Source organism: Homarus americanus, unplaced genomic scaffold (genome assembly GCF_018991925.1).
Source record: "Homarus americanus isolate GMGI-L3 unplaced genomic scaffold, GMGI_Hamer_2.0 scaffold24260, whole genome shotgun sequence".
NCBI classification, from domain to species: Eukaryota; Metazoa; Arthropoda; class Malacostraca; order Decapoda; family Nephropidae; genus Homarus; species Homarus americanus.
In genome coordinates this window covers 5,752,551-5,778,045 of record NW_024721079.1, presented here as the reverse complement: position 1 = coordinate 5,778,045, position 25,495 = coordinate 5,752,551, and the positions used below count along the sequence as shown (strand labels likewise).

The following is a 25,495-nucleotide window of genomic DNA, read 5'->3' as shown; positions in this document are numbered from 1 at the left end:
TATCGGTAGAGTTTTTTTTTTATATTACCAGGTTGACAACCCTTTATCCGAAATTCCGAAAACCGAAAAGCTCTGAAAACCGAAATTTTGTTTTGTGGAGCATTTTTTTACGGGTATTAGCCCACCCGGACACAGGTCACTGAGCCACATCGGGGCCTGGGGGGCGAAAATGTAATAGTAATAATAATAATAATAATAATAATTATAATAATAATAATAACAATAATAATAATAATAATAATTATAGTAAATAAAATTTTTAATAAAAAGTACACAAAAATAAAATAAGAATGATAACAATAATAATAATAATAATGATAATAATAATAATAATAATAATAATAATAATAATAATAATAATAATAATAATAATAATAAAGAAATATAGTACAAGAATGAAAAAAAAAACATCAAAAGTGAGAAACACGACCTAGACCTATGAATTATTATTATTATTATTATTATTATTATTATTATTATTATTATTATATTTTAGCCCCCAGACCCCAATGTGGGTCAGTGACCTGTGCCCGGGTGGTCTAATCCCTGTAAAAAAAAAAAAAAAAAAAAATCTGAAATCCGAAAAATTCCGAAAACCGAAATGCATCTGGTCCCAAGGATTTCGGATAAGGGATTGTCAACCTGGTATTGGTACTACGTAATAAAGACTTAGAAATATCTTTTAAACGCAGAACACAAGAAAATTATAGTAACATTTGTTATATTCTAAGCTGGAAATAAGTAACGGTTCCTTATAGACTGACTAACCAAACGACACAAACACAAATCAATATCCTGGCATACTTATATTCAATTTGATAGCGTACATTATATAGAGTAACGTTAAATTTCAATGTTTATTTTAGCAGTTTATTGTGTCGTCCATTTTTGTGAGCTTAATAATAATCTATTAATAAGTCCAGTCCAAACACCCAATAAACAATAAGGCCTTGGTAGATAGCAGGTGCAGTACACGGTAAATGGATGACGTCATATCTAAAATTAGGACACTGTATTTAGCTTTACGAGGATTCAGTTTATCACACGTCCGTAATTTTAATTTTCGGGATTAATTATAAAATTTCATGTGCTGTGGGGTTATTTTTGTAAAGCAATTGCCTAGGCCACACAAACACTAAAATAAGCATAACATAATTAGTAATTCTGTAATAACTGCCCATGGAATAATTAATGATTCTAGGCCTGCTTAAATTCGTATTACAGATACAGTATTTATATAGAATATGTCAATGATCGTGAAGTTTACCATTAAATAAGTTCTTATAATTATGACATTCTTTTATCTTTACTTAAATCTGGTTTCGTAACTTCTTGTCGGCCAAGTTCCCACACAACCTAATAGCACATGTATCAGACCAAACCTTCCTGATCTCCACCGAAAACACCGCACCAGTGTCAGGCGTACGACCAACACGCTGGGTGTCTCAAGGTAAGGGAATTGAGGGATTTTGCTTGTGACAGTAAATTTATTTTTCGCAAGTTTAACCCGTATGATTTAATAATATCTATCAATGGGTAGTGCGAATACAGGATTTTTTGTTTTGTTTTTAATGTTTTGAATTTATGAGTGTAGCTGGTGGCATTTGTCAACATATTCTATCAAGTGAACAGCGTTATTAGTGTGAAGACTTGTGCCTAGCAGTGGTGTAGCTGTTCCGAAGTTAGAGATTTTACTTTCAGGTAAGATTAACTTTAGTATTGACCGTTTAATGTGAAAGTACCAATGAATATTAATACTTTTGTTTGGGACTTTGAACCGGGATGTGTACGACGAAACTGCACAGAACTTACGCGAGGAGTTAACCTTTCCTGTCCGCTGGTCACCGTCGAACTCAGGACTATGAAAACCTGGTTGGCCCTTTTCCTTATGTAATCTACAGAAAGTAATATGGAGATTTTTTTCCTCCATGTTCCATCCATCTTGTGGTGTTCCGTGAGTGGTAAAGCAGAATAAAGAAGTTAGGGAAGGGATCATACTAAAGCCTAGCCAGTGAGGAGTGAGCGGTGCTGACCTTGGTATTAATAAACTGCAGTTTAAGCACCAACTTTGGGTTCATGTTGTCCAATTGTGATGATGAATGTTAATTGATATATATATATATATATATATATATATATATATATATATATATATATATATATATATATATATATATATATATATATATATATATATATATATAAATATTACTATTTCCTTATAAATATTCCTATGTAATATTTATGACTTTTATTATGATTATTATTATACTTTAAAGTATTTTAAGACATATTTTATTTAATGAGTCGTGTTGCCCTTTCGATATTACAGCTATAAAAAAAGGTTTTTATGGCCGGCCATGGAAGCGATGTGTACCCGCACCACCATACTAACGTGGAGAAACAGTGATGGTATTAATTATTTTTAAAGTCAGTCGAAGAATTATAGGCGCGTGGAGATTGTTAGTTTTTATTGGGTGGAAGAGAATATTGATCCCTAGTGCTTATAATGTAAGTTATGGCAATTTCTGTGGGGTCTTCCGGGAACTTCCCCTCCAACACCGTGTAAGAACAATTAACTCCCAGCGTGACCAAGCGGGGTGCAGCCCTGCATCTCGGTTGGTAACAATGATCACGACAGCCAAGTTCACCAGTAGTCATTTGAAAAACGCCCCAAGTTTTTAGAAAACCTCGACTTTGAAAAAAAAAATGCTTTCATCATAGGAAGGTAAAATGAACTGCACCTACGTGCTCTTACTGTAGAGTCTAGGCAGTGTGATAGAGATGCTCGGGTTTCGAATTAATTTGACCATCCCTTGTCATTATGAAGGGCAATAGGGCGCCCTTGGAAGGACGTGTCCAGGCAGGTAACTAAGGGGCGACAGACCAAATTTTTACCCCAGGTTATGAACTTCTGAAAATGAAAGAGAAACAAATTGAATCCCTTGTTATTGTTAAAGATGCGTGTAATTTTGTTAGCACTAACTGTGCCATTTCACTGTCACTAACACAACAGCAACTCTCACGTGCTGGCGTCCATAGTAATCCGTCCACCGTCAATTTGTAAATAAATTTCGTGTTCATGCACACAAAATGCGGATACGATAAGCCACTTAATGATATACTGTACTAATTTTGTAAAAAAATGTCGTCACATATTTTATAATAAACATGATGCCGGTTGTTTCAAAATGTGTTTCACTACTTTGGAAAAAATAAGAATCTTATGTATACTCTTATTAGACAACACTGATTATAATCATCACTTTCCAACGTATCTTTTAATCATTCCATCTTGAGTCTCGACTCCTGTCGGTCCCCACCGTAAGGCCCAAGACAAGACTTTGAGGGGTCCACGGTGGCCTAGGAAAAGTTGGAGAAAAAAAATTGAGAAATATGAAATAAAATGAGGTTTTATTATTTATTCCGAATTTTGTGGACTAGATGATGTCTACATAACCAAAGTAAATCAAGGTCACACAGGGCCACGTAGGGGAAACTGGGTGGGGCCCCCGTATTTGACCTTACCAAAATGAACCGATTTTAATACTCTACCGCCTAAGGCATTTACAGCACTTGTGTTGGATAAAGAATGGAAAGTCAAGAACCTCCAGTGTTAATGCTCTAGTATATTCTCTTGTGGCATCCCCCACCACCTCACCACTCCTTTTAATATTTTATACATTCATCCTTAATATTAAAAGAACCAGACATGAATTTCTCTTATGTTTTAGCTGTTGATAACTAGAGTAGCTATGTACTAATCTAGGATATACGGTTAGATCTTAGTTGAAGCGAGTCATGCATTATAACATTAGGAGTTCGTTTATTTTCTCCGTGTACTGTGCATACATTAGGATGCACCTACAGTATAATAATAATAATAATAATAATAATAATAATAATAATAATAATAATAATAATAATAATAATAATAATAATAATAATAATAATAATAATAATAATAATAATAATAATAATAATAATAATAATAATAATAAACGGTTTATTGAAAAAGCATGACAGCCGGAAGGCTGAAAATATAGTTACATAAATGGGGAATGGGTCACCTGATTGACAAATAATATACAAGTAACATAAGTAATACAAATATGATATATAATTACTAGGTGGGGAGAAGGTCATACTACAGGGCATTTCAACATAATGACAGTGCGAGGTCATCCTAATACTGTATCTTGCGCTTGTGAGACCACACCTGGATTACACAGTTCAGTTCTGGTCACCGTATTACAGAATGGATATAGAATCCTTGGAAAGAATTCAGAGGAGAATGACAAGACTAATCCCGGGCATTAGGAACCTTGAATACAGAGACAGTTTAAAGCAGGGGTTCTCAACCAGGGGAAACTGATTCGGGAGCAAGAGATATGTTCGATGAGAAATCAATCACAGAATTTTGGCCCTTGATGTGCGATTCCTACCCAATGAGGCAGACAATCTTGGAAAGGAGGGGGGAATGACATTCTGACATATGGTGAAAGGGGTGCATGGGGCAAACAAGGTTGAGAACCACTGGGTTAAAGCATCTTAATTTGCACTCCCTCGAGAGACGTAGAGTGAGGGGCGACCTGATAGAGGTGTGTAAGTGGAAGTCAGGGCTAAACAAAGGGGGCATTACAAAGGTACTCAAACTATCCAACCAGAAGCGAACTCGTAACAATGGTTTTAAATTAGACAAATTTAGATTTAGGCGTGAAATAGGTAAACACTGGTTTGGAAACAGAGTTGTGGATGAACGGAACAAGTTACCAAATATCATCATTAACTCGAATACGCTGAATAGCTTCAAACATAGGTTGGATGCTCATATGAGCAATAGGGGTTGGGTGTAAACGGGACTGCCCAGTATGGGCCAATTGGCCCGTTGCAGTTTCCTCCATTCTTGTGTTCTTGTGTTCTTGTGATTGACTGGGAGTGAATACACTGGTTGATTGCGAGTTATTGATAATTTTTACAGTGGTTGGGACTGGGCTGTTCTTATAGCGATTAGTATGTGCTCGTATGGCTGAATTTTTTTTTTTTTATGTGATAGCCCACCCCGGCACAGGTCACTGACCCACTTCAGGGCCTGGGAGGCAAAAATGTAATAATAATAATAATAATAATAATAATAATAATAATAATAATAATAATAATAATAATAATAATAATAATAATAATAATAATAATAATAATAATAATAATAATAATAATTCAGATCAGTAAAAGTTTTAATAACAATAAAAAAAATAACAATAATAAATTAATAATGATGACAATAATAATAATAATAATAATAATAATAATAATAATAATAATAATAATAATAATAATAATAATAATAATAACTGCAATTATAATAATAATAACATTAATAAAGAACCATAAAGATATACAAAAATTAAACAAAAATAGATCAAGAGTGAGAAACAATATATGTATGTTGTGTTGTCAATGGTAAGAGAAACAATTGAAACCCTGCAATTGTGTGTAAATGAGGCAGAAAGTCAGATCAGCAACCTGGGACTTGGTCACAATTTTTGTGATGCCATATGGCTGTAGGATCTACCATTAGGCAATACATCATGCTTCCAATATCTTCCCAGGCGGTAGTACCTCCCTGTTTGGTAGCTGCCGACTACCTACTACCTACTAGATGCGGCTGTGGTGTTGAAAAACAACTCGCTGACGAGGGATCTCGGGTGGAAGTAGGAGCCGGTGTCGAAGATGGTGCAGAAACTTCTCACCAAATTTGCAGATAAGGTCGTAGTGATGATAAAAAGTGAGCCGAGAGGGTTAGTGTGTTGAGCACTTCTTGAAATGTGGAGTAGGATGCATGCCCTCTTTTGTACTATTTCTAGGTGTTTCCGTTGTGTGGCATTTAGGGAGGAAGGCCGGGTAGGGGAGGCATAGATGAGCTTGGGAAGTATAAATATTGAGTAAGCACTGAGGAGCTCGGGCGCGGGAATTCCGAAGGACTTGAGTCGGCAGAGGAGGTGGAGACGAAAACTGGAGGATTTGACAACTGTACTGAAGTGTGTTTTCCATTTTAGTTTGTTATCTGTTGTGACGCCGAGTGTCCGAGTGACTAAGGCCCAATAGGTGCTTTAAGGAGTCTGTAGTAATTGCGATGTTTTACTGAATACAGTGTGAGCATTACCCTCATGTTTGGATTCAGTTTCGGTGTTATCTGTCATTACCTTCCATTGTTGTCGAGTTTCGTGACGGACTGTAAATTTGGCCGTTTCACATTTACCGTCACGTCTCCGTTTCGTCGCGGACGGTCAACGCTCCGTTCAATCTGTGTACCTGACGAATAGACATGACAGAAAATATTTAATTCGCAGTGATTGCACTATTATTGGATGAAAAAGAGGATGGAAATAGATTGCGTGATAAAAAATAATAGAGTGAGGGTTCACAAAAGCTTGGGAAACAGAAAAATGTACTGTACATTCAAACATACATATACTGTACTTTTACAAACACGAACACTCTTAAAACAAAGTACAGTCACAAACATACTTAGGCAATTACACCACAAACTGACGTAGATATTCATAAACGTACATGGACATCCATAAACATACTCCTACACACTCACTAACATACGCAATAATAAGAACATAAGAACATAAGAATGGAGGAAACTGCAGCGGGCCTATTGGCCCATACTGGGCAGTCCCGTTTACACCCAACCCCTATTGCTCATATGAGCATCCAACCTATGTTTGAAGCAATTCAGCGTATTCGAGTTAATGATGATATTTGGTAACTTGTTCCATTCATCCACTACTCTGTTTCCAAACCAGTGTTTACCTATTTCACGCCTAAATCTAAATTTGTCTAATTTAAAACCATTGTTACGAGTTCGCTCCTGGTTGGATAATTTGAGTACCTTCGTAATGTCCCCTTTGTTTAGCCCTGTCTTCCACTTATACACCTCTATCAGGTCGCCCCTCGCTCTACGTCTCTCAAGGGAGTGCAAATTAAGATGCTTTAACCTGTCTCTATACTCAAGGTTCCTAATGCCCGGGATTAGTCTTGTCATTCTCCTCTGAATTCTTTCCAAGGATTCTATATCCATTCTGTAATACGGTGACCAGAACTGAACTGCGTAATCCAGGTGTGGTCTCACAAGAGCAAGATACAGTTTTAGGATGACCTCGCTAGTCTTGTAACTAACACGTCCTCAAGGCGCCCCTGGCCAAGCCTACCTGTGTGTCTGGACATGTCTTGACGTCATTGGGATATAATGAGGGCAGCGCCATGGTCACCTTATTGTTGTTGTTGTCGTTGTTATAATGTCATTATTGCGCTTCAGCAACGGAGGTCTTTAAGCGAGTAACAAATTTAGTAATTACACTATTCTAACAGCATTTAAAACTTTATGAGAGATAAAATCTTTGTTTGGGCGCCTTAACCTGTTTCCTGGAATGCAACAGCATGTCTAGCAAGATAAGATCATTACTACCTGTCTACTACTAGTACTACTACTACTACTACTAATGCCAGTGATAATGACAATAATATTAATAATAATTGAACTCCAATTCCTTTTCAGGTGTTATGATGAATGTGGTAATAACAATAAATTACTTTCGAAAATTTGTAGCATCATTCTACATTTAAAAGTAAGAGCAGCCTTCGGGTAGTGGTCATTGCAACCATACTTCAAACGAGTTCTTTATGCATATACAATGAACCTTATGGGCCAAACATGGCACGCTAACGGCTTCTTTCCGGCACGCGAGACCCGGGCTCACCTCAATAAAAAAAAACCTTTATATGGCAACCGCTTGCCGCCTTGGCGGCAGCGGGTGGAAGGATTGTTTCCCGTTCTGTTGTTAAATAATTAGCCATGCGGCCAGACGTGGTGTGACTCCTTTACCATCATTAATATTTTATATATTTTTTCGAGTTTTGCAGTTTCGCAAAGAATTTATCGGTTAGAAAAATCCAAGTTCAGCTATATGAATGTTTAAATTTAATTAAAAGAAAAACAAATATTACACCAAGATCTGTAATAATTATCTGGCTATCAGAGGTTGCATTAAAAACATTATATCAAAAGTCAACCTCTTTTAGATCACTGGGTCATTATATGGCACATTAACTTAAAAGGTGTCTTAACTTTCATGGAAGGGAACATGGCTTTTTTGCTCAGTGTCCCATAAATGTCACATGCATATGCGTTATCTAATCATTGTTCCTCTGGTGGTGAATGTGTGAAGTGTGGCAAAGTAAACATAGCAAGAGGGAGAATCGCTGATCACGTGCAGGTAAGTTATTATTTACTGTCCAAATTATCAGCTGTCATAGTGTTTGTCATGCTTACCCATAAATTTATCGATGTTCCTAAGACACTGCTGAATCTGTATACTCCTGTGCACAAGGAAAATTTGGCGCAACTTACCTTAGCAAGGCGATTTAAATTTTGCCCCTAAAATGTGACCTTTTTTAAGCTGAATAATGGATCTCACCCCGCTTAAGTGAGTAAAGCAAACCTTTGCTGAAAATTTTATGAACTTGTTGGTAGTGAGTATATTTATGGAGCGTGACATATCTGGCACACTGGTCAGAAGGTCCAAAAGAGGTTAATGAAGCCTGTTCTTCAGCATACTGTATGTGCCATAAACATAAGTTATTATTAAAGCTAAGGGAAATGTATTATTAATATTCAGGATTATGAAGTGTTATCTGCACGTGATCAGATAGCATGCATGCCTTTCTCGTTGATTTGCATTGTGTAGGCATGCCTATAATTGTACCAATTTATTTTATTTTTTATTTTTTTTATTATCCACCAACTGATTTTCATAAACCTTGGTATATGTATGCAGAGAGTGATTGTGAAGAGAATGTCTGAGTCCACAAGTCTCTGTCCACATTTTTACACCCCATGAACCGGTTTTGGTTATATTTACTTTTAACACCAACAGCTATTTCATGTTTTTCGTGTGGTTATATAGTAGAATACATTAATACAAGACTATTTTCTTTTGTAACACTTTTGGCCAAAATGTATAATAACCGAGATATTATTTTTTTTATAATAATGCTTCATAAAATAATAACTCAGGTATTGTGCATTTTGGCCAAAGGTGTTATAGAAGAAAATAATCTTGTATTAAGCATTCTACTATAATACTATGTGAATACAGAATATATATATACAGATTTATTTCTTTATTTATATTTTTAATAATTTATAAATTAATGTCTCGGTTATTATGCATTTCTACCAAAAGTGTTACAAAAGAAAATAGTTTTGTATTAACGCATTCTACTATATAACCACACAAAAATCATGAAATAGCTGTTGGTGTTAAAAGTAAGTATAACTTAAAGTTGGAAAGTGTGCGAAGAGAGCAATTATTTTTTTACACATCATATGATTGCTTTCTACCCCTTATTTACAGATTGTACAGAATGTCACGACCACCAGCCAAGAAACGATGTCATACAAATGAAGAGGATATTAGAGAATTTAAAGAATACTGGACTGAAAAATTTGGCATGATTAAGAAAGATATTAAAGCATTATGCATTTTATGTTCTGAATCAGTTGTTTGTAGGACTTCTTCTGTGAAGAGACATTTTGAAACTGTTCATAAAAACTTAAGTAATGTAACTGAGCAAGAACGAAGAGAATTAATTTCTCGTGAAATGATTAAGACAAAAAAACAGTCTGATGTTTTGATGAAATTTATTTCAGGTAGGCCAAGTTCCAACTTAGTTGCTGCTGGTTTTGAGGTTTCAAAAGTTATTGCCCAACATGGAAAGCCACTCAGTGATGGGGAGTATATTAAAGAAGCATGGCTAGAATGTGCTCCTTTCCTTTTTGATAACCTTTCAGAAAAGGACAAGATTATTCAGCGCATTAAAGATTTGTCTGTGAGTAGAAAAACAGTTTAGGATAGGATACTTAAGATGGAAATGAATACAACTGACCAATTAACAAAGGATTTAGCTTCATGTAAGTTCTTTTCTATTTGTGTTGATGAAAGCACAGATATTACATCATCAGCTAGGCTAGCAATTTTTTCTCGATTTTGTAGGGATGATGAGGTATGCGAAGAGATGATTAACCCTGTAACACTACCTGAGCGTACCACTGGGGCTGACATATGTAAAGCAGTTGTGAACGAATTATCTATTCGACAAATTGACATTTCAAAAGTAGTATCCGTCACAACAGATGGTGCACCCAGTATGATTGGTAAGGAAGCAGGATTTGTAAATCTGTTTGCAAAACATGTTGGTCATCAGCTGATAGGTTTTCATTGCATCATACATGAGGAGGCTTTATGTGCTAAAGCTGGTCTAAGGGAACTTCAAGAAGTGATGCAAACAGTCACCAAGGTTGTTAATTACATTTCTGCACGTGCCTTAAATAAAAGACAATTTCGGAATTTATTGAATGAAGTGGATTCGGTGTACAAAGGACTAACAATGTACAACAATGTTCGTTGGCTTAGTCGAGGATTTGTTTTGAAACGATTTGTTGAATGCATGGATGAGATAAATCTCTTTCTGATTAACCAACAAATGTCTTATAAAGAAATGTCTGACATCGTGTGGGTTTGTAAACTAATGTTTTTTGCAGATTTATGTGAACATTTAAATGACTTAAATGTTAAATTACAAGGCTCTGGTAAGACACTTGATGTTATGTTTGATTACATAAAGGCATTTGAAATGAAACTAGGAGTTTTTAAGAGGGATGTAGATAGTGAAAGATTTAGATACTTTCCAAACCTAAAGAAATACATCAATGATCTCACAAAGGATGACAAAACAGACTGCCAGTGTCTTCAGAAGCTATTTGTAAACATCATTGAGTCAACTGTTGAGCAGTTCTCAACAAGATTTGCTAGGTTCAGAGAATTAGAAGAGACTGCAAAATTCATTAAGTTTCCAGACAGTATAAAACTGGATGAACTAAACTTGCAGAAGTTTTCATGGATAGATATGGATGATTTTGAAATGCAATTGATTGAATTTCAAACTAGCTCAATTTGGAGGCAGAAATTTGTTGAGCTTAGAGCTGACTTGGAAAATATTGAAAAGGATCGATTAGAGAAGGGAGTAAGAGAGAGAAATGCCGAAAACGAGGTACTGAGGACTTGGAATACTATTCCAGAAACTTTTGTATGTTTAAAAAAACTTGCAACAACATTACTATCCATTTTTTCATCTACATATTCTTGTGAATCATTGTTCTCAGTGATGAACTCTGTTAAGTCTCATAATAGAAGTAGCCTTACTGATGAAACTAGTAGCGCATGTATATCTCTCAAGGTTACAAAATATAAACCGGATATAAATTATCTATCATCAGGGATGCAGCAGCAGAAGTCTCATTGATTCTAAATAAAGAAAAGGTTCACAATTATTCGTTCTCTAATTTTCATTTGATGTATTCTGTTAAAAATATTAAGGATTCGCTTTTGTTTAATATAATACAGTGTGTATTTTTGTAGGTAAAATAACTTTTATATTTTCTCTGTGGTTTTTATGCATCATTCATAAAGGATTAAGAATCAATAAAAGAATATCTTTAGTTTTATATCCTTTTATTGTGTTTTAGTCGAGTAAATCGATATTGAGCTTGGTATTGTAATGTACTGAAAAAAGTTTACAAAAACTAATGGCTGAATGATCTGATAAACAAATCAAAAATATTGTTTACTCTTTTGCTGATGCTAAAAATAACGTCTTTAAATTGTGTGGATGTATATGACAACTAGATTTACACTGAAATGCTAATATAAAACATCCACGCTAACAACAGGGAAGAACAACCACTAAGTAAAAATTCTGTCACTAATTTTTACATTCATTCAATATCCCATGATTTATAAAATCACTCTTACAAAACTCTCTGATTTTACCACCCCGGTGTGATTTCTGATTATTTGAAAAGGTTCTCCCATTACGTAAAAGATACCAAATAATATGTGACCCGGAAATTTTGGTTGGCACGAGAGAAAATTTTGTATCAAAGATTTGGTCGATTTTGGCACACACACTCAAAAAGGTTGCCCACCCCTGTTATAGTATTACTGGGCTTCAACAACGAAGGTCTTTAAGCCCGTAACAAGGTTAGTAATTCACTATTACCTCAACAATTAAACAAATATGAGATGAAACTCTCTTATCTCGTTAGTCATTTTAAAGGATCAGTCATTCTTGCAAACGTATCTAATGACCCCCTATTGGTGTACGCACACTGTTGCACGTATTCCCTCTTGCAACTATTCAACTTTTTTTCTGCTTAATATGTGAGTGCCAGACGTAGGAAGATCTTTAGTTAGTGGCGGGAATATTTAAAATGAAAGCCAATGAAAACAAGGAATCTCTTGGATACTTAATATATGTTATGTTTAATTATATATTTATTGAAGAAACTTTTGAAGAAAATTAAGGGTTTAAAGCACAAATTTTAATAAGAATTACAGTATAATCCCCCACAAAAAATTCCAGATATGTTTTCTGTCGGGGCCCGAGGTGTACGACGTGTGGTGAGGAGCATGGTGGCAGCGACAACAACATCAACACCTCGCACGGCAACAGGTGTTAGTGCCGCGGCTGAGGTCATCAAGTGAGTTCCAACAACTCGTATTCATACTCTTTATGTGTTGGTGAATGGGGTCAATTATTATTTTGGCAATAGCCTGTTATATTATAGAGACGCTCACGAACAGTATCAGGATCGTGTTACGTATATTGCAGAGTGCTGTGGTATAAGACAATTACTTACGTAACTCTACTTTGATAATGGGATCTTCGAAAAATAACCATATGAATATGTCTTTAAAGATGCTGCATGATATTTATCAGTTAGGAATGTAAGTTGTCAAGTCCTTTATGATTACTTATTAGTAGTTAAATTTATCCCCACATTCCACGTGTCCTTGGTAGATGTGTTAGACTTCAAGGACATGCCCATGCCTTGTTTCTCCTACTTCCTGAAAACGAACTCAACACGTTTAAAAATGTGGGAAAGCCCTAGCAGCTAGGCTAAACTACACATTTGTCAAATAATTTGTATAAGAGAAACTGTCTTTGTTGTCTGGAAGGCTAACAAGAAGACTTGATTGATAGTCGTTATTTCCTAGTAGTATGTCTTTAGTTTTTGTCCAGCAACAGAGTGGAACTGTGAGGCAAGTCACCTTGAGCCAAAGATGTTCCTACTTTGACATTATCCCAGAGAACCTCGACACCCAGCTAATTTAAGTGTCCGTGGAGGTACTGTAGATATGCTAGGCCTTCCCATTTTCTCTAATATGTCATGGAAGCCACACATCTACAACATAGCTAAAACTGCCTCCTGAAAGCTGGGGATGTTGTACAGATGCTGTTGTAGGTTTATAGGGATTCATTCATCATAACTAGGAGTACTGTTCTTGTATCTGGGGTGGTTGACCTCTCAGTCAACTAACTACTGTGCTTAGACATTGTGCCAAAAGTCTCTCAAAGTCTCAGAAAGGAAGTGGTGTGGGGGAAAAAAGTCAAAAGAGTGCAGCTATCAATTGGAAAAAATTGAAAACAAACACTGAACCCCCTAGTTTAAGGTAAACCATGAATAATATTTCTATGTACATATCATGTGTCTGATGGGGTGTCTCCGTAGGTGTGAGCGTATTAATGAAATTAATCTCGATTTAATGAACTAGTTTACTAAATTGAGCAAAAAATAGCGGAAAAAATTCCTTCTGCTAAACCGAGAATTCGTTCTATCGAATTCCGTTAAATCGAGAGTAAACTGTATAATTAGGGATGAGGGAATAATAACAGAAATATTAATGGACAAAGTTGAGGGTAGTATGGCCAGGGGAAGGCAGAGACTGAGATGGGTGGATGAAATTAAAAACTGTGTCCCCAGAGAGATACAAAACCTTATAAGATTGGTAAAATCAGTCGGAGATTGTTTAGAGTGGAAGACTGTGGCTGCTAACCCTCAGACATGAGGGCAGTACTCTGATTGATTGATAATGATCTTTAGTTATCTGAAATGGCTCTGGTCTTGAGCTTTTTGTATTTTAAGTACAACCTGTAATGCATCTTGCATTAGCTATTTATTTGCCAAGAAGTATGTGAATGCATTTTCCTTACTTTAAATGCAAAGAAACATGTACAGCATACTGTACTTACTTGTTTAACAATTTTACAGAATGGATGTGTCACAACCACAAAGTCTGAAGAAAGCTCTCAGTGTTCCCAACAAGCTGCTGATGGGGCCAGGACCTGTCAACATTCCCCTGCGTGTTCATAATGCCATGATGAAGCCAATGTTGGGACACCTCCATCCAGAATTCACAGAGGTACAAATTAAGAAAAGAAACATTTCCTTCATTTGACAAATAAAGTGTGTGTGTGTGTGTGTACTGAAATATTTGGTGCTACTGTGTATTATAATTAATTTTTTAAAGAAAGGATTGACCTTCACTGCACTGCACCAATTAAACTCCGGTGTTGTTATTATAGTAACTTAGTTTACAAACCAGATTTTCTGTGTTATTATGTTTTGTCGTACATCCATAGCATCAATTATAAATTTTCTCTTGTATTGATACATATTTGTTATGATACTGGAAGAGGGTTTAGTCTCACAAGGCCATGAAGACAGTAACCCTATAAAAAAAAAATTTCAGTTTATTCTGACCCAAACTTTGTACAGCACATTGAGATGGAATGTGTCAAAAAAAATGAAGGAAAATAATTGCCTTTGTACATGAGCTTAAAATCTCAAGAGGGAAAATGAGGGCTACAGGGAGGCTGTTTCTGCTGACCACATGTATACAGTACTTTCCCACGAGTTATTGCAGACATCATTAATTTTTAACTTGGATTGGTTGCTTGAAAAAATACAAAGAAGTCTAATTGTCTGCCAGTGAGAATTATTACATTGTTACCTAAAAATTTAAAAAAAATTATTTTTGCAGATCATGGATGAAGTAAAAGAAGGCTTAAGATATATTTTCCAAACCAAGGCCAATGTTGTGTGTTGTGTGAGTGGAACAGGACATGCTGGAATGGAAGCAACCATGTGTAACCTTATAGAGCCCAATGATGTCATTTTGATTGCTCAAAATGGTATATGGGGTGAACGTGCTGCAGATATGGCCCACAGACATGGTGAGGAGTCCAGCTGTATAGATTTGTAATGGTAACTAATTTGCACATTATTACATTAGATATCCCCTCCCAATCAGTCATTTGTTTATCAGCAAAATTACTGTATGCAGTATACAGAGGATCAATTGCTTGCTTTACCTCCAAGGAACTAAATCATTGGTTTTTTTGCTGTTGGAGGATAGAGTAAGTTGTTAACCTGTTACTGATTTATTTATCAAATTAAATTATGATTTTGTACGTTACAAACAGATGGAGATGTTCGTGTGATAGAGAAACCTGCTGGTGATGTCTTTAGTCTACATGACCTGGATTCTGCATTATCACAGCACAAACCAGCCATTCTCTTCATGGTTCAGGGAGAATCATCCACTGGAGCACTACAGCCCCTGGAAGGAGTTGGATCTCTCTGTAGAAAGTAAGCAGGACTTCATTTAAAGATTACATGATATCTAGCACAGGACTTGCATAATCTTATTACCAGATGCTAAGAATCTTGGTTATACACCCTCGGTCTGTCTTGTCTCATTATTTAATAACTCCAGTTTATACTATTAAAAGTACACTTTTATTAATTAGTTATGTGCACACTCATTCCTACATAAGTATTGTGAAAAAAGTAAAAGAAATTATTATCATAAGATCAAAAACATAAAGGGAATAAATATTTCTTTATGTACCTGCCAGAGTTAGCTGGCTGAGGAGATCTATGTTATAGATAATTTTGAACTCATAATTTCAGGTATAATTATGTAATTTTATCTCTTTTTTTTTTTTTACTCTGATACTTGCACACACAATTGTTCATACAGAATGTGTGCCAAAAGTATCATAAGGTCAAAAACATAAAGGAATAAACATTTCTTTGGTGCATGGGAATAGCACGCAGAGTTGGGGTGAGGGGCTGCTGGCTGTGTCCTGTGTGTAGTGACATGATTGCTGAATGACATTACAGTACAGTATTTTTTCTCATCTTTTATTTATTAGTATTATTTATACTTATTCCTCACGTTTACTGATATATATATATATATATATATATATATATATATATATATATATATATATATATATATATATATATATATATATATATATATATATATATATATATATATATATATATATATATAATAAATCACACGGAAAATGGAAACAACGGAGTACCTTAGCTTTCCTGTGATTTTATCAAGATTTATCTTATCCACGTTTTCATTGTGGATTTACATGAAATATATATATATATATATATATATATATATATATATATATATATATATATATATATATATATATATATATATATATATATATATACAGTTGGTCCTCACATTACGCGGTTAATGTAACCTGGAGGGTCCCGCGGAAAGTGAGGAACGCGTAAAGTGAATAACATAACATATGGGATTAATTGAAATGGAGTCCAGGCCGATCCCCAAACTCCACTTTTTGACGACACACAACTAGGTTGTAGTAAAAATATTATCTTAACTTTATGATGGCATGCACACACAATTAATAATTAAGAGAAATATCAATAATATTAGGTTTTTTAACACTTACATTAGTAGAAAATATGGCTGGGCACACGGGGATGGGGGGTTGGTTCCGAGGCAGAGGGCAGATTATTGGCCCTCACCTGTATCACTGGTATCAATTGTATCACTATCCACCACAGAGGCTTGCAGGGCCTCTTTGTTAAACCCCTCAAAGTCCATATAAGTCCATATCCTCACTATAATTATCACTATCACTGACTTGGGCCGGTTGTGGTGGGTGGCGGGTAAAGAACTCGGTAATGTTTTGATGACTGGGCGACCTTGTGCGCACCATTTTCGCGCCTCTTACACAACATGGCGGATGGCGGGAGGTTTGGATCCAAAAATGGCGCGGCTTGCCAGCCGCTCTCCGCGTAATGGCGTTCACGACCGCGGAATGTAAGAATGTTAGGTTCTGGCAAGGCACCGCGTTAACGGTGAAACGCGGAATGCGGGACCGCTTAATGTGAGGACCATATATATATATATATATATATATATATATATATATATATATATATATATATATATATATATATATATATATATATATATATATATATATATATATATATATATATATATATATATATATATATATATATATATATATATATATATATATATATATATACAGTATGCAAGTAAATCACTGTAGGTGCGCGTGATCTAGGTATATGCTGATAACCACAAGGAAAAAAAAACACGAAGTTCCCAAGCACTTGGGAACTTCGTGTTTTTTTTTCCTTGTGGTTATCAGCACATGTACAGTTATATATATATATTATTTTATGTACAAAGAATAGCTCCTTGCACACTCAAACCATTCTCTGGGCAACCTGACACAGTTCAGTCACTCGGTCACCCAGCTGACTTACATCAGGGGAGGGAGGGAGGGCATGCAGGTGTAGCCCACTGCCTTCATACATAAACGTTCACTTTCCACACATACTGTACACACTCTTGCTCTACATTTAGTTTTATATTGTATTTGTTTTTATTTTTTTCTCTAATGAGCACGGTCCCTAATAGCCTCGAATAAAGAGGACCCCTGTATATATTACTGTATATTATTCCTCATAGAAGTTGGTAACCAATCACATTTCAGGATGCAATCATTTTGCCAAATTCTAAAATAGATATGATAGGCCTCACCATTTCCTCTAATATGTCATGGAAGCCACACATCCACAACATTGCTACAGTTGCCTCCCAAAAGCTGGGAATACTGTACTGATGCCATAGCTACTTTCCTCCCGAGCAGTTGCTTCAGGTTTCTAAGGGATTCATTCTTCATAACTTGGAGTACTGCTCTCATATCTGGGGTGGCTCTTCTTCTGTCCAACTGTTAGATAGGGTGGAATCAAAGGCATTTCATCTTATCTCTCCTCATTTAGTCGATAATCTCTCTTTCCTTTCTCTTCGCCTCAATGTTGCTTCACTCTCTCTCTTTTACAGGTACTTTAACAGGCAACGTTCGGTGGATTTGGTATCCTGTGTACCACCGGCAAGGCATTGGGCTCGTAACACTCGTCTTGTCCACGGCGCCCACTGTTACTGTGTTGATGTTGGTCACGCTAGAATAACCCGTTATAGTACATCCTTTTTTCCTCACACAGCCAAACTGTGGAATGCTTTGCTTTCTGTATTTCCATCCTCGTACAATTTGTGGACAACCTTATTATATATATACTTTTTCTTAGTATCTGTAGGTTATGTATCTAAGCTACTGTGCCGAGTAGCATTTATATATGTAATCACGTGGCAACATTGCCCCGAGGCTGCCATATGGCAAGGCAGTCTCAGTCTGACTCCGTGGGTCGTGCATGGCACACGCTAGTCACTACTTGTATTTCTTCTATCCGTTAATAAATGGACTTCAGTGTTACCCTACCCATCACTGCCTTCTTCAGGGAACACTTGGAACCTTCAGTATCAGCAGTGGATAATTGTCTTTCTGCAAATAAAGGAAGTAATATATTATGGTTGTGTTTTAAGATGTGATAATACTTTGTTTCAGACATGGGACACTACTAGCAGTAGACACTGTGGCATCCCTTGGAGGTGTGCCATTCTACATGGATGCTTGGGAAATTGATGTTGTGTATACAGGATCTCAGAAAGTTATATCTGCTCCCCCATCCATGGCCCCAATGGCCTTTAATGACAGAGCCATGTGAGTAACCCACATCACTTAGTTAAGAATTATCCTTCTTCTATATTTATATCATCATAGTTTTATATAGTATAGTGAGACCTGTATGACATGCAGTCATATGGTTTTTAGTGTTTGGAGCACACAGCTGTTGCAGTGGTAAAACATTTGGCGCTGGTTTTCTTTTGAAGATTAATTTTTTGAAAACTGTATAATTCTCAAAAGTAAAATCATCTTATTGACCTCTGACACACACTGATAAATATTTTTTGTCTCATATGTCCTGCCACCCACTTATTAGTCCCATGGTCACTCTCAGGTTTGACAAAATATTACAGTAATGTATTTCTTAATCCCGTCGTGTTCATAACTTTAAATATTCTTCTCTATGTCTGGTTGTATTGTCTCATGCTTAACCTATGCTGTACCTTCATATCTCATTTGGAATAAACACAGTTTTGACTTTTTTAATCAAATCTTGATGGAAAAAACCCTGAATAGTTCTATGATATGAAGACTTTTTTCGCTTTTTTTTTTTTTTTCCATTAGACAAAAAGTATTGCATGTATATCATATTGTGTAGGGAAAGGCACATTAAGGAAGGTCTGACTTTGGTAATGTTTTTCATAAATGTTCTCAGAATGCTGTTAATTGTGTCATTGTTTTTCATCGATTGCAGTGCTTTTCTTTTCTCTATCTGATGAATTGTGAACTTGTAGCTAGAGTGGAAATACATGGAATTGTCAAAAAATCTTCCCCCAGCTTGAGTAGTATGAATTAATAAAATTTTACTCTACAATATTATAAGCACAAGAGAAGTCAACTTGGCTTTAGTTTTTGGAGAAGTGTATGTGTGGTGTCTAGAGAAGAATTAACATTTTCCAAAGATAAACCTAAAAAACATATTGCTTTGTTTCTCCAGGGCGAAGGTTCATGCTCGCAAAACACCCATACGGAGTTTTTACACAGACATAACTTGGCTGGCGAACTACTGGGGCTGTGATGGATTACCACGCAAGTAAGAAATAGAGTTTTGTGGAATGTGTTGCCTTTGTTGACCTAAATCTATTTTTTTTATAGTATTTATTATCACATTTCTGAGTACTATATTGTACAGTATGCTTATGCAAGATTATTTTTGTTTTGTGACACCTTTTCTTGAATTTTATAGTCTGGCTTTGTATATCAAGTCCCTTGCATTCTCTGCTTATAAGGGGAAGCTAACATAGTGTAAAGGTGTTGAAAGCTTCCTAACTACAGTACATTGATATTCTGTATAGTACAAAAGTTAAGTTAACTGAGCTGAGCTAGTTTTAATTCATAACTAGTGTCCATGTTGATAAACAAGGAAAATAAACAAAATCTGTAAAAATTTTATGCAGTAAGTATTTGTACATTTTTATTGTTGAATTTTTAATCTTCAGCTGAGCCCAGCTGAAGGGATTGGGCCAGTAATGAACAAAGATGAATGCTGTAAGCCTCTATTGATTGCGAAAGAGATTTGTTTAAAGTGGACAAATTACTCATGAACTGTCCAATGTTATATTTTGTTTTTTGAGGGAGGGGGGGGGGAGGATACTAGCTCTTTACATTTTTTAAGTAATGCTCTTGGCAAACAGTATTGTAGGTACAGGTATCTATCATGATCACATTTACAATAAGAATGAAATCAAGGGTTGATAGATGAGAATATCTGGTCAGAGCTCCATAGTTTTTTAATTTGTCTCGCTCTTAACCGAATTTCAGAACTAATGTACACATTACACACTTTGAAGTATGTGTTAGATTGTTTCTCTCTAATGGAAGGATCGAGTATGCCAGCATGTTTGACACTTAACCAGATCCTTCTCTTCTCTAGGTCATATAAGTATCTTGTTTTCCTTTATTTCTAACCAGTGGAATGAATTGTCCCCAGTGTGGCAAAGGACTTGTTGTGTGCCTATTAATTTTCTCTTAGTCTCATTTACAAGCAGAAAACATGGAAATAAAAACTTTCCACATGTGATAGGGTAGATACAATGTTTAATTTCTTTGGGATTTTATATCTTTTAAAGTGAGCAAGCTCTTTATGAACTTGAAGTCAGATGCATTTTAATCAGAGATTAATAACAAATTTAACCTGATATGTTATATGACTGTCTAAGCCAACTTGTTTATTGAAAATCTTGTGTAATTTTACATTAAACTTAAACAATCATGGAAGCATGAATACAGTCCCTGATCCACAACCCTCTGGATTTACCACTAGTACATACTACACTCATATGTATGTATAGTATAACAAATACCTCTCTGTTAAATCTTGGTCACAAAATATATTCCTAAGACATGCAATGTAAATTGTTTACACAGGTATCACCACACTGGACCTGTCAGCTCTGTATATGCCTTGCGTGAGGCCTTGTCCATGATGTGTGAGGAAGGGCTAGAGTCTCTCTGGTCCCGCCATCGTTCCTGTGCCCAGAAACTGTATGATGGTTTGGCAGATCTTGGTCTACAGTTATTTGTGGATGATCCTGCCAAACGAACCCCAACTGTCACCACCATCTGTGTTCCAAATGGTGTTGACTGGACAAAGGTCACCAAATACTTCATGTCGAAGTTAGTAGTTTAAGACTTCTTTGTATTTTGATTCACATAGGGATTGTAACACATATCAAGGTGTGATTTTCATTTATCTGTGTTTGTCCAGCCTTAAAGGTTTTTATTCAGTTTGTAGCCAATAAGAGAAATTGTTTAAATATAATTCATTACCAAGTTTATTAGGGGCCTGGCATGTGGTTTAAGATGTAAAAACTATGTATATTTGACATTTTGAACTGAAGATATGTGGAAGGAAACAAGGAAATTATATACATACAAAGGCATGGTTGGTTCTAAGAAGCTTTAATTTTTTAGTATTTATATTATATTGCCTCACAGCTCACACAACCCTCACTCCTGAGGGTGTGGCCAGTAGGAAAGTACAGTACCTGAAAGTACCTTTGAATGTCATGAAATCCTGGCCAGCAGTGACTAGCAACCTAACAAAACATTTGATACCGAGACTCAACAGGAATAAGAGAACACATTTCAGTGCTCAGAAACAAACATACATAATTATGGCATTAATGACACTCGCATTGTTTCCTGCACTGCAGTTTTTCATGGTATTGTACTTATGAACATACAGGGTGATACATAATGGTGGGAGCAGGGTCGGCGCCCTAGGTAAGTCCTTAGATGTGCACCCCTTAGTAATTCCATTCTTACTGTACAGTTTATTGTTTCTGTAACTCTCGGAACACCGTTGATAACATATGTACTGTATAGCGGTCCCTCGGTTATTGAACACAATTGGTTCCACAGAGTCGTTCGTTAACCGAATCTATTATTTCAATGGAATATTGGGTAATTGGTTCCAACTCTCAGAAAAAGTACATACAAAGTACTGTATACCAGTACCAGTAATAGAATTAACAAAATATTAAATATAAACTAAATACAGTACTGTACTATACAGTATACTGTACAATAATAAATAAAAAACAATAGAATACTGTATTTTAACTTACTTTGAGGTGTGTTTGTCGTATTTCTGGCAGCTTTGTTTACATATCAAACATCTGATTGTAGAGGCAGTCGATGATGACATGCCATATTCTTTACTGAGTGCATTGGTTCTAATGCCTTCTTCATGTTTCATAATAATTTATGCACTGTATATTATCAATACCGGTATGTTAACTAAATTTCAGAATGACCAATAATTTTAATGTAAAACTGCAAAAATATTCAAGAGTCCAACAAAATCGATGTTCACTCCACTGTAAACAAATTTAAACTGAGAAGCGTTGTTGGGTGATTCAATCAGCTGATGGGTGCACAAAAACTGTTCCCTGTACTGTCTATATTATCAATATGTTAAATTCACAATGACCAATAATTTTAATATAAAAAATGCAGAAATATTCAAGAGACCAACTTTCTTGATATTTACTTCACTGGAAACGAATGTAAACATAGAACCAATTACTGTATTGGCGGACTAGCCGATCAGCTGACCAGCTTATGCGCACAACAAAACGTGTTTGTCGTAAGGATTTCGTCAATCGAAGTTTTGTTCGTTAATCGAACTGAAAATCCTTGTGGGAGCTAAATCGTTCATCGTTAGTTGAACCATTCATTAACCGAGGACCACTGTATTTTCATCTTGTCGCTTTATTACTTCATTCCTGCAACTAGCCAATTATTGTTATTGTAATACAGTACTGTAACTGAAGAAAATGTCAGTGAAAACAAATTTTCAATTAATCTGTATATTTTAAGGTACAGTACTGTAATTCATATAAAACAAATTAAGCATATTTTAGGCATTTAGCTAGCTCCAGTAACCTACTATTATTACATTATTATTATATACACGCAGTGAAAAAACAATGAGATACTATTTCTGTAAATACGGTACAGGTACATTTATTTTCCAAGAACCCGGGTCATAATTCCCACATCATAAGACTTTTAATTCGGGGCAGGTGTGCACTCTCACGTCGGCCGGCTGTGGTATTCGCACAGATCACCATCAGGTCATAACTTCATAAGCCTAGCTAATCAGGGGTCAGGCAGTCATATCCTACCCAAAAAAAAAAAGTACTTTCATCTATACTGTACATACACTAATATGTAATATAACAACAGATGAATGATAATATACCTCCAATGAGGTAACATGTAGAGAAATAAAACTATTACTGTATTATACATATTATTAATACAGTATGTATATTATATGTAAATACATGAGGTCAAAATTACATGAAAGCTTAATTTTTTATGCTTTTGATAAGGCAAAATGTGCAAACAAGTTGTTTAAAGTCAAGTTTCTCAGCAATTTTATGTTTTATGGACAGAGTGGAAAGCCTGACAAGTCTTTCTCGTCATGGTTGAGCTTAAATATGTTTTATCAGTTTCAGTTTGGAAAAATTTCACTCTCCACAGGCACAGGGAGTGTCAGGAGAAAAATCCAGATAAGCTGTCACAATCAACCTTTATAAAGAGCATATGGAAATCACAAGAAAAATTATTTACTAAGCTCCAGATTTAACTATAGTATCTTTTCCTTAGATGTCAAAAGAATGTAGCATTATGCAGTTCATGTACTTTTTTCACAAATTTCATAGGGGAATATCCCCAGACCCCCTCCCTAATCCACACTCCTTACCATTCCCCTTGTTAAAATTTTATAATTCCAGCACCATTTATTCCTAATTGCACAGTACAGTATATATCTGTAGCTCATTGGGATAAACCTATATTATGCTGTAATTAAGCTCCTTCATTTGAGCACGGCAGTTGAGTGGATACAGCGCTTGCCTCTTATTCCAGGGGTCGATGGTTCAATACCTAGTCACTCCCAGTTCACCCAGCTGTAAATGGGTGCCTAAGTTTACAACTTGGGGAGGTGAATGTGTACAAGTGCTGTACCAGCCATGTTGCTTCCTTAGTATACTGTGTGTTGTATTTATACTGTCGCTAATGGGCAGTCATACCTATAGAACCCACTTTCACTTTCAAACTCCTTAAAGTTACTGAATACCATATATTTTTTCTTTCGTCACCATTTATTAAATTTTTCTTTAATCAGTGTTTCTTTAATACTCTGTGCTGTATATTTCATTTACTTACAATAACTTGGTATCTTTAGCAAATCCTTTCTATAGCTTGTTAAGATATAAAAATAAATGTAGGACAAGTTTGATCACTAGTAAATAAATATGTTGCCTCGCTGGGCTTTGGAACAAACCAGGGTTTAGTTGATGTAAGAATTTTTTTTTAAACCTTCCAGTGATTTGTTACCAATGTATATACTGTAACTCTAAAATAACCATTGTTATTCGCAGGTACCGGGTGGAAATAAGTGGTGGTTTGGGACCCTCTGCAGGTAAAGTGTGGCGGGTTGGCCTCATGGGTTACAACTGTACTCCAGAAAATGTGGATAAGGTGCTCAGTATCATGAAGGAGGCTCTAGCTAATGTTTCAAAACTAAAAAGTAATCTGTAAAATGTTGGAATTTCACTTGTAATTGTTAAAGACTTGTGCCTTTTTACAAGTACAATACAGGATATATACAGTATAAAAAAAATTATTGACATACAAGGCAATTGTTAATGACATTCCATCTTAGATTTCTGTTCATTATTTTTATACCCAAGATGGACCAATATTTTTACAATGATATTATTGATAGTGCTTCAGTTTTATATGAATTTTATAAGGTGCTATAATCTGAGTTACAGTTCAGGGTTGTTTGCTTAGTGTTGTTGTGTGTACCGGCATAACCAATATTAGACGAGAGTGGTTTGGAGGTTTAATTTACAGTATAAGAAGACTTTAATGAAATTTTTTACATATATTCTTCTATAATATATTTTTTAAATTAGAAATTTTTTTTGTAAAGCTTAGATATTGTCCTGTTCATGCTGTTTTCTGGGTTTAATGCTGGAATTAAGTTGACATTTTTGTACATGCTGTAAGACTAGGTCACTATCTGATCGTAACTTATTAGATACAGGTATTCTTTTAAAAACTGGGTCACTGATTATCTTGTTTTGTTATACTGTACAATTTCATTTCTGGAATTTAAGTAGTACAGTACTGTAGTAATAAACTTCCACTTTTA

The 25,495-nt window shown here is 35.4% G+C and overlaps 1 protein-coding gene across 7 annotated transcripts; it reads left to right on the top strand.

Moving 5' to 3' along the window:
* The first annotated feature begins 1,371 nt into the window (after positions 1-1,371).
* LOC121861474 (alanine--glyoxylate aminotransferase-like) lies at positions 1,372-25,495 on the top strand. Of its 7 annotated transcripts, none has more exons than XM_042359248.1 (9): positions 1,372-1,450; positions 12,493-12,610; positions 14,183-14,333; positions 14,955-15,147; positions 15,397-15,562; positions 18,703-18,858; positions 19,760-19,855; positions 21,190-21,438; positions 24,717-25,495. In XM_042359248.1, the coding sequence occupies exons 2-9, from the start codon at positions 12,495-12,497 to the stop codon at positions 24,874-24,876; spliced, it is 1,287 nt and encodes a 428-aa protein (XP_042215182.1). In that variant the 5' UTR covers positions 1,372-1,450; positions 12,493-12,494; the 3' UTR covers positions 24,877-25,495. The 7 variants fall into 7 exon arrangements, with proteins under 7 accessions (XP_042215182.1, XP_042215180.1, XP_042215181.1 ...); XM_042359247.1 differs by lacking the exon at positions 1,372-1,450 and adding an exon at positions 1,550-1,701; XM_042359249.1 differs by lacking the exon at positions 1,372-1,450 and adding an exon at positions 8,267-8,285.

Excerpts from the sequence above, each read along its gene's own strand:
- LOC121861474 (XM_042359246.1), top strand. The coding sequence starts at position 9,937 with ATGGAAATGAATACAACTGACCAATTAACAAAGGATTTAGCTTCATGT.